A 10,074-nucleotide genomic window follows, 5' to 3' on the forward strand; every position below is an offset into this window, starting at 1 on the left:
TATTTTAACGTGCATCACATAAACATAAAAAAAAGATTTAAAATAATACATTTAAATAGATCGGGTAAGGCTAAGACTCGTGTTAAATTTAAATAAGGAATTTAACAATTAAATATATGCATGAGTTATACGTGTACTGAATTTGGGCACTACATGAAGCATTTTATGTGTTCTTCAAATACCAAAATATTGCATATCAATTGTTTGAAAAAATGCTTCAACTAAAATATTTTTACTCATTCAACATACATATATTTTAAATGCTTTACAAAATTTTTAATCGGTTTCTACGAAAGATTATTTCGAGTGTTTCCGCTTGATTTCATATCAAACTTGATTTAATTCATCAGTGTTCAATATTTCAAAAACAGAGCTATTGTAGCTCAACGATTACCCCCTAATCGATCCCATCAGTTATAAATAATAAGGTAGAAATTTAGGCCCAATAACCTTAGCATAATAGGCTAATTTGGCCCATTAGAATGTTGGAAAAATATCTCGTTTAAGAAAGTTTTCGAAAATATAAAATAAGCCTCCAAAAAGTCCTTATTTTCGTCAAAAATCGATTATCGGTTTAAAAACGACTCGACATATAAAAACATCTCAAAAGACATCATTTTTAAAATTTTCATATTTAATATGCCATATGTTATATAATTAAAATAATCATTTAATAAAAATATTTTGCCTTCAGAGTCCCAGGTCTATCTTTCTCGTTCACGTCTCGAATAATCTTTAAAACACAGTTTTATTCATTCTAGTAGAAAACCACATTTTTAACATGTAAACATACCTACCATTATTAATTAATAAATTAAAATAATTTAGTTAGGATTTTTTTAAAATTTACATGTATTGGATTACGTTATTATATTTTGTATATTAATTACAGGTTTTCTACATAGTTATCTAACTGCTTCCACCGAGAATGAAAGCTATTACTTTTGCATCCGAGAATGAATAAGTACTGGATTTTTCTGACTTCGTTCCATGGATATGTCCACATTATTCTTTTATTTTTCATGTTAAAAAAGTGTAAAATAGACCAAATATTACAAATCCCGAAGACAATTTGGATGCGATAGAACTGAATGCTACCACTGTTTCAGGGGTGACCAACTGCCTTGCATTTGAGAAAGCTGTCCACCTCAAAGAAAGATGGGAACAATAGACTGTCAAATCCAGGCTTTATTTTCTCACATTTTTTGAATAAAACCGGAGAACCACATAGAAGAAGAACCGATAAAGAACACCCCATGCCAGCAGAATACCAATGTCAATCCAGATATTCTCGATTTTATGAATATCCATTGTGAATAGAATGTCTTCACCAATTAAATTGCAGCTAGAAGGCAATGGTTGTGATACGTTGTGTAGTTCACTGAGCTTTATCTCTCCCAGGGGACCTGGCGAAAGTTCGTTTCTTTTTCCATGGTAACAATGTGTGCCTTTGAATTCATTTATCAGCAATGCTTCAAATGGGTACTTGAGTGCAGATATATAATGAAGCCATTTCCAATATTTGGGGATTTGGGAAGGCTTCAAGAAGAACCCACAAGTTAAGAAGAACAGAGCTGTTGTGGCTATCACTACTGCGTAGCCAGTGATGTAACTTGGAACCATTGCACTCACCAGCATCACATAGGCATTGGTCGTTATCAGTGAGGCATAGAGGGTCAGCCAGAAGTAGAGGATGCTGCTATTTAAATGAAGCATGAATTTAGTGATTGCCGCATATGTGATTGCCTGGGCTGCGAAAAATGGGAGGTAGACTAGAAGGGAGGAGATAACATAAGAGGAAGCTCGATAAGAATTGTGGGATGTTTCTCGGATTAAGATGAACCTTTCTTCAATGAAAGTTGGGACGGCGTCATTGGAAGAGAAGAAGATGAGGCAGACGGCGAAGATGTAGAAATTGAGAAGCTTGTTTATGGATTTGAAGTCCTGTTCGTGGAGATTCTTGAAGAGGGTTGAATGTACCAGAGCCATCACTGTCAGGACAATCTCACGGGACAAGAAGAGTTCAGGGGTCCGAATCACGTTCAAGGTAGTTCTCCACGATAAGACCGCCACCTCGCGGAGCCAGGGGTTGGCAAATTTGTGCCTGTGCTCAGACTCGTCAAGTATTTCTTCTGCCATGTCAAACTCTTCATAAGAAGGAGCATATGGATCAGGTTGAGAGGTAAAGACCAACGGGGTCATTGTATGTGAAGGGTTTCGATTGGGCATTTGATAATGGCTCGAAATGTGATTTCTAGAAACTGAATATGGTGTTTTTCCGGGAGTTTGTCCTGGTGTATGCAAAGGTGTCCACGTCGGAGGGCGCCGTGGGGTTCCTGTTACACCTTGATAGATCCAGGTTGAGAAATCTTTGTAAAAGTGGGAAGCCAACCCAGCATTATAGATTCCACTCTGCATGCTCATAGGAGTATGAGCTTTCCTGCCTTTCCGTTCAAGGGAAGCGTTGAATTCATCGCCGTCATCATCGTTGTCAAATTGCCCTGAAAAAGCACGAAACTCTATGTTTGTAGTCGAAAATTGGCTGCTATGGAGATTAATGTGCTTTGAGCAGGGACTCTTTCCATAAGAAGTCATAGGAGTTTTGGACCTTTTTGGTGTTTTAGGAATCGGAGTGCTTGCAACGTGATCTGGTTTTATCCCATCGCGTTGATACAGCACAAGAGGATCAAGTCCAACAGTTGAGCCATCATATTCTTTGATCACATCTAGGAGGTATTCTAAGCTGTTTTCACCATCAGGAACTGGCCTTTGGAACCCAGAAAGATATGCAGATAGATCGGTCGGAGTTCCCATGTATATCAGTCTCCCCCTGTACTATAAAATTGGTTACCTTAGCCAAGATATGCAGAATTCTAATGACTGGATCCTCCAAAAGTCCCTATAATGTGATCAATCATCAAGCCAATTGGGAGAGGCACACATACCTTGCAAGCACCATGATATGGTCAAGGAGCATTTGAATTCTGAATGAAGGCTGGTGTATTGTCATGAGGACTATGCTGCCACTCCTTGCAATGTCCTTCAACTTTTCTACTACGCTGAATGCACTCGTGGAATCAAGACCTGAAGTTGGCTCATCAAGGAACAAGAGAGATGGCTTGTGGATTATGTCAATTCCAATGGTGACTCTTCGCTTTTCTCCACCGGAGACCCCTCTTTTCCCCTCATTGCCAATGTATGTATGCATTGCACTCTGCAAAATCGTACATGTTTTCAAAAAACGAAAAGAGGGAGAAGGGGAGTGGAAAGACTATCAAGAGAGCTTATCCATACTATCAAGCCAAGTTGTTCGATGAGCTCAAGGACTCTCTTCTTCTTTTCAGCGGTGGAGATTGTTGGAGGAAGCCTTACTTCAGCAGCAAACATGAAGCTCTCGAAAACTGTTAACATGGGGAAGAGCTGATCATCTTGCATCACATAAGATGAAATCATCTTCATGTAGCTGGTTGTCACCTGCAAAATGAACCATCATTAGTAACTTGGTAGCTTTATGAATGGGGATTTGGACAAGGTTTTAATCCTTGCCGTTCTCCAAATTTCGGAGACTGCATGACACTTGGTCAAGAGGCGTTTGACAAGAACATTTTTTCATATTTCAATCCATTTTGCATTCATTTCCATACAATGGCTAATGTAAATGTCCGATTGATAATAGATACAGAAAAACGTACTTGTTTACCATCTACGCTGACAGAACCTTCAAGACTTCCCTGAGCAATCCGGCCTGCCAAAGCATCGAGAAAGGTAGACTTGCCGGCACCACTGGGACCCATGATGGCCAATATTTCTCCTTTTGCAGCCTGCCCAGAAATGTCATTAAGAAGATAAGTTTCCTTATTGATCCACATGTCGTCTTTTTTAATTTTCATCAATACACTGTAAGACAAGTTCTTGAACTCAAGACCATGTCCCGGAAGCAGCTTTTGAGGCTGCCTTGCCACGTTTTTATCCCCTTGCTTATTTGGATCCATATCCAACAGGCTCTCGAGGTTCTTATTCTTCCCCTTAGCGTTAAGCGAAACTTTTGCCATATTCTCTAACTCTATGATTGTGAAAGTTGCACTTTCTTAAGAACTGGACTTGAGATACTTAGGAACATTTATAAATTAAAATAGATAAAAGGGTATAAAATTGTGCCGGTTAAAATGAAGGAAATGGTACAGCGCAAGGCTGTAACATTTTGTCTTTGTACTTGTCGTTGGTTTACTTTGATATCTCCGGGGAACATATCTTTGAATCATTTGGTTATGAAAGAAGAGACAAATTTATGTCGTATTTGAATTGTTTTGTTGTGATTCATTGTTCCAGTCCAACAACAATATTTGTTCAATTCTAGTCATTAATTGGTGAATCTTTTCTTTTTTATAACGTTGCTCGTGGTAGATACCCTTCTCCTTTGGAGGTAATGTTTCTTCTTTCAAACGCCAATAAAGCTCCATTTCAGTTCTATTACTTCATTTGATGAATAATAAAAAAAATGGCAAAAACTTGTGTGAGACGGTCTCACGGGTCGTATTTGTGAGACAGATCACTTATTTGGGTCATCCATGAAAAAATATTACTTTTTATGCTTAAGAGTAATATTTTTTATTGTGAATATTGGTATGGTTGATACGTCTCACAAATTAAGATCCGTGAGACAGTCTCACATGAGACTCACTCTAAAAAAAATTTATTTCCAAGCATATTGACCAATACTTGTCCGAAACTATTCAGCAAATTTTCGATATTTCAAGCAATTACAGATTTAAAAGTGAACACGAATCAATCATTGTTCTGCTATGATAGTTTATTTACATTAGTAAAAGATGCACATGCATTGCATGTGCTATTATTATTTTTAATTTTATTAAATAATACTAAATAATTAACATGAAATTATTTTCGTTTTAGAAAAATTGTTCGATTTAAAAGGGAAGTTTTGTTTTGATTTTTTTATATTTAAAATATGGAGTGACTTGAAAATGTTTTAGTAGAGTAAAAAGGGTAATTATGAAATTAAATATTTTGGTGTCCTCAAAAGTAGTTATTTTAAGGCCCTCACACTTAATATAATAGTATAGATGTCATTGAAAATGTTAGAAGTGATTCAATAGAGGAATGACACGTGTTAATTCTAATAATTTTTTGTTGAATAATATTAATTTGATCTAGTGAAGAAAAATATTAGTAAAGAATTGATGCTATTTTGTTTTGCTAACGATTTTATTGACAAATTGTTTTTAATATTTTCTCATTTTTCTATAATGTTTAATTTACTTATTTTTATATATTTTTCCTTATTTTTCTCAACAATTTAGTAAATATCCATAACTTACTCGAAATAATTCAAATTTGATAAAATTCAATTATAGTTGGTGATAGATATTTGGGTAAGGTATGAATATCCAATCATCCGACGGGTATGATGGTGGAGATAAATTGGATACCCCATGGAGATGGGATGGGTAGAGGTGTAAATAAACCGAGCTGGTTAACGAGCTTTTCGAGCTATTTCGAGCTAACTCAAAAATATTTAATTTGTATTCAAGCTTGTCGAATTCGAGTCAAACTCGCACATGTTCGAAATTTTTTTCGAGCTGAAATAGAGCTTAAATTATTTAGTTCGATAATTTTTTAGTCCCTCAGAAGCTTTAGTATTTTATTAATATAATATATTTATATATTAAATATGTAGAGCCCGAAATCAGTACACGTATAACACATGCATTTATTTAATTATTAAATTATTTATTTAATTTTAAAATGACTCTTAGTGGTGCATGATTTATTTAAATGTATTATTTTAAATTGTCTACATTTATGTGATGCACGTTAAAAGGTGTTTCGAGTTTCATAGGCGAGATAGAGGAATAGAGAGACCGGTGAAGAGTTTGGCAATTTTTAAAGGCAGCATTTTATTTTAAGTTGAGGTTGGGGAATTTTAAATAATTTATTAAGTTTTAGTATTTAAAAGCCTAATTTAATTATTAGGTGGTTTTAAGATTTTTTTTAAAAGTTAGCAATAGTGTGTTTTATTTTAAAATAGTGGATTTTTGTAAATTGAGTAATAGTTTACCATTTTTATTAGCTTGCTAATTGGTTTAACATTTTAAATAGCTTGATTAATTATTTAATGAAGCAAATATTCCCCTAATTACTCACTCACACACGTTACACACACTCACACACACTTACATGTTTTTACACACACCAAAACACACAACACACACCTAGACATTTTATTTTCAGAAATTTGAGAGCAAAACATTGGGTTCCTCAAGTTTGTATCAGCCGCCCCTCTCCTTCGAATTTTCCAGCAACTTTTCTTTAATTTCGTGAAAGATTTTAGTGCCACAATCGTCTCGGATCAATCCTCCCTCCATTTCCGCTTCGTTATCGTCGCTACGCTAGTTCAAATCATCATAAAGCACGTATATTCTGTTATTTCTGCATCGATCCCGTTATATTATGTGTTGTGTTGTTATTTATGCGTAAAAATACATGTGTGATGTGTAGAAGTTTGAGCAATAATGTTTCATTCAATTTTGAAACAGTTTTTGGATCACAAATTACGTTTTTACTGCCTTTTCAAAAACTGCAATTTTTCGGTCGTGATTTTGAGAAAACATTCACCATGAAAATTGTAGAACTTTTGGATACCTTCAATCTAACAGTAAATTCGAATTATTTGGATAAAAATTGAGTGATTTATGGCGTTTTTCGTGGGACTGCTCAAACTGCGTTTTCTGAAAAATATGTTTATTAATGCGTTTTTGAAGTTTTATTGTTGAAGGCTTTGTTGGAGATCGACGGATGATCGTTGCTGCATCTAGGTATGCTTAGTATGATGTTGGGTTGGTATTTGGATTGGCGGTTATTGTCGATAGGCACTTGAATTCATTAGAATTCGTAGGAAACAGTTTGGTGTCAAATTCCATATTTTGAGTTGTATTGTTTCGTAGGTTGGATGTCGTCGTTTCGAGGTGTTTGTACAGGAGGTGTCAATGTAGAAGCAATCTAGGATGGGTCTCGTGATGTCGGTTCATAGTCCGTCCAATCGAGTCTAGAACGTTAAGCAGCACATGTACAAAAATTTCATGGGTTTTCTATTACCGCGAGTACACGGACCCCGACACGGACCCTTACACGGGGTCCGTTCCTTTGTTTTCCTCGTAGTGTCTTTTTACAGAGTCTACACAGACCCCTACACGGACATAGGCACGGGGTCTGTGCCTTCCCTTTTCTACACGACACTTTTACAGTATGGAGAGAAATGCCAGATATTCACTGATCACAAAAGTCTCAAGTATTTTTTCACGCAGAAAGAACTGAATATGAGATAGAGACGGTGGTTGGAATTGGAAAAATACTACGATTGGGAGATTAGCTATCATCCAGGAAAAGCTAATGTTGTCGCAGACGCCTTGAGCATAAAAGTGGCAGTTGTAGCTTAGTAGTCAGTGCAGAGACCTCTTCAGTTTGAGATTCATAGGTTTGGGTTAGAGGTTTATGCCAAGGGCAAGGTTCCCAGAATATCTAATCTGACAGTCAAATCGGATTTGCTAGACCGAATCTGTAAAGGACAACCTTCAGATGAGCAGTTGCAGAAATGGAGGCTGAAAGATGAGATCGAGGGCAGTGTACTCTACACAGTGTCAGATGGTATTGTGAGATACAGAGGTAGAATGTGGGTGCCTAATGTTGATTCAACCAAGGAGGATATTCTGACAGAGGCACGTGCATTTCTGTATTCCATTCACCTAAGAGGTACCAAAATATACAAGGATCTGCAGATTTTGTATTGGTGGCCAGGGATAAAGCGAGACATCCGCAGATTTGTGTCTGAATGCCTCAGTTGTCAGCAGGTGAAGGCAGAGCATCGGAGGCCAGCAAGAATGCTTAAGCCACTCCCTATCCCTGACTGGAAATGGGAGAATATTACCATGGACATCGTTTCTGGTTTGCCAAATTCAGTCAGAGGATTCAATGCCATTTGGGTTATAGTGGACCCACTCACCAAGTCAGCACATTTCCAGCCAATGAAGTCGAATTTCTCCATGACGCCGTATGCGGAGCTTTATATCAAGGAGATAGTTTGGTTGCATGGGATCCCAGTTTCTATTGTGTCTGACAGGGACCCGAGATTTACATCGTCCTTTTGGAAGAGTTTTCATGCAGCCATGGGGACAAAGTTGCTTTTCAGTACAGCTTTTCACCCGCAGACAGATGGCCAGTCTGAGCGAGTGATTCAAATTTTGGAGGAATTATTAAGAACATATATGATCGATTTCCAGGGTACTTGGGAATCGAAATTTCCTCTAGTGGAGTTTACCTACAACAACAGTTTCCAATCATCTATAAGTATGGCTACCTACGAGGCATTGTATGGAAGGAAGTGCAGATCGCCGATTCATTGTGATGAAGTCGGTGAAAGAGCAGAACTTGGTCCAGATATTGTTCAGCAGACTGCAGATGTGGTGGTCAAGATTCGAGACAGAATGAAGACCGCCCAGATTCGTCAAAAGAGTTATGCTGATAAGAGAAGAATATATCTCGAGTTTGCCGTAGGTGATCACGTTTTTGTAAAGATAGAACCCATGAAGGATGTTATGAGAATTAGGAAGAGATGCAAACTTAGGCTGAGGTTCATGGGACTGTTTGAGATTCTTGACAGAGTTGGGACACTAGCTTATGGTGTTGCCCTCCCGCCGAATCTGGTCGGGGGTACACAATGTGTTCCACGTCTCAATACTGAGGAAGTACCTAGCTAATCCTTCACTTGTGTTGAGCTATGAACCGTTACAGTTGGCTCCAGACCTATCTTATGAGGAGAGACCTGTCCAAATCCTAGACAGACAGGAGCGTAGACTTCGGAACAAGGTGACCAAGCTGGTCAAAGTCCGGTGGCTAAATCAATCAGTAGGGGAAGCCACTTGGGAGACCGAGGCAGATATGAGGTTTCGCTACCTAGAGTTGTTTGGTAAGATTTAATTTCGAGGACGAAATTTATATAAGTGGAGGAGGAACTGTAGGGCCCAAAATCAGTACACGTATAACACATGCATTTATTTAATTATTAAAACATTTATTTAATTTTAAAATGAGTCTTAGTGGTGCATGATTTATTTAAATGCATTATTTTAAATTATTTACGTTTATGTGATGCACGTTAAAAGGTGTTTCGAGTTTCATGATTCAGGCGATTATTCGAGGCGGGATCAAGGAATAGAGATCGGTGACGAGTTTGACAATTTTTAAATGCGGCGTTTTATTTTAAGTTGAGTTTGGGGAATTTTAAATGATTTAATAAGTTTTAGCATTTTAAATCCTAATTTAATTTTTAGGTGATTTTAAGATTTTTTTTAAAAGTTAGAAATAGTGTGTTTTATTTTAAAATAGAGGATTTTTGTAAGTTGGGTATTTGTTTACCATTTTTATTAGCCTGCTAATTGGTTCAACATTTTAAATAGCTTGATTAATTATTTAATTAAGAAATTTTTCCCCTAATTACTCACTCAAACACGTTACACACACTCACACACGCTTACATATTTTTACACACACCAAAACACACAACACACACCGAGACATTTTATTTTCAGAAATTTGAGAGCAAAACCTAGGGTTCCTCAAGTTTGTATCTGTCACACACTTACTCATACTTAGCATAATTACCATAATAAAAATAGGGTTTGAATGATATACCTGTAGTACAAAACAATTCAAACAAGGGGCATCAAATTGACGGTGTCTAAAATTTTTTGCATAATGTCCCTACATTTTTGTTTAAAACTGTAAGGCTCGAGATTATTAGTTCTCATTGACGTAATACTCGGAATATATGAGTATGCATGATATATTTAATGAGGAGTGTTAATTGAGATGAAAATAGGAAATACATGGACAAGAGGAGAAAATATTCAAATTAGGACAAAACAGTTGGCGCATATGTGAAAGGGGATCGGTTACGGTGGCCGAAAACGCAACGGAAGCAAAAAAATTTTCGATTTTAGCATAGATATTTCGGCCACCATAGATTTGTGTAGGAAATACAATAAAACACCAAAATGA

General features: G+C 36.8%; 1 protein-coding gene across 1 annotated transcript; it reads right to left on the reverse strand.

Annotated features, from left to right (window-relative positions):
• Positions 1-1,142: 1,142 nt before the first annotated feature.
• On the reverse strand, positions 1,143-4,285 carry LOC140824618 (ABC transporter G family member STR-like). Its single transcript, XM_073186191.1, has 4 exons — positions 3,693-4,285; positions 3,295-3,474; positions 2,946-3,214; positions 1,143-2,830 (listed from the first exon to the last, which is right to left on the reverse strand). Exons 1-4 carry the CDS (start codon positions 4,050-4,052, stop codon positions 1,189-1,191), a joined length of 2,451 nt encoding a protein of 816 aa, XP_073042292.1. The 5' UTR covers positions 4,053-4,285; the 3' UTR covers positions 1,143-1,188.
• Between the last annotated feature and the right edge of the window lie 5,789 nt (positions 4,286-10,074).

The sequence above is a fragment of the Primulina eburnea genome, chromosome 2 (assembly GCF_022965805.1).
Source record: "Primulina eburnea isolate SZY01 chromosome 2, ASM2296580v1, whole genome shotgun sequence".
Classification (NCBI taxonomy): domain Eukaryota; kingdom Viridiplantae; phylum Streptophyta; class Magnoliopsida; order Lamiales; family Gesneriaceae; genus Primulina; species Primulina eburnea.

What these genes read in the sequence shown, in the direction of transcription:
- LOC140824618 (XM_073186191.1), bottom strand. Translation starts at nt 4,052, where the DNA reads ATGGCAAAAGTTTCGCTTAACGCTAAGGGGAAGAATAAGAACCTCGAG. An exon ending in TCAGCGTAGATGGTAAACAA is followed by an intron (nt 3,475 to 3,692) that starts GTACGTTTTTCT and finishes TTCATTTTGCAG; the next exon opens with GTGACAACCAGCTACATGAA. An exon ending in CATATCATGGTGCTTGCAAG is followed by an intron (nt 2,831 to 2,945) that starts GTATGTGTGCCT and finishes TTTATAGTACAG; the next exon opens with GGGGAGACTGATATACATGG.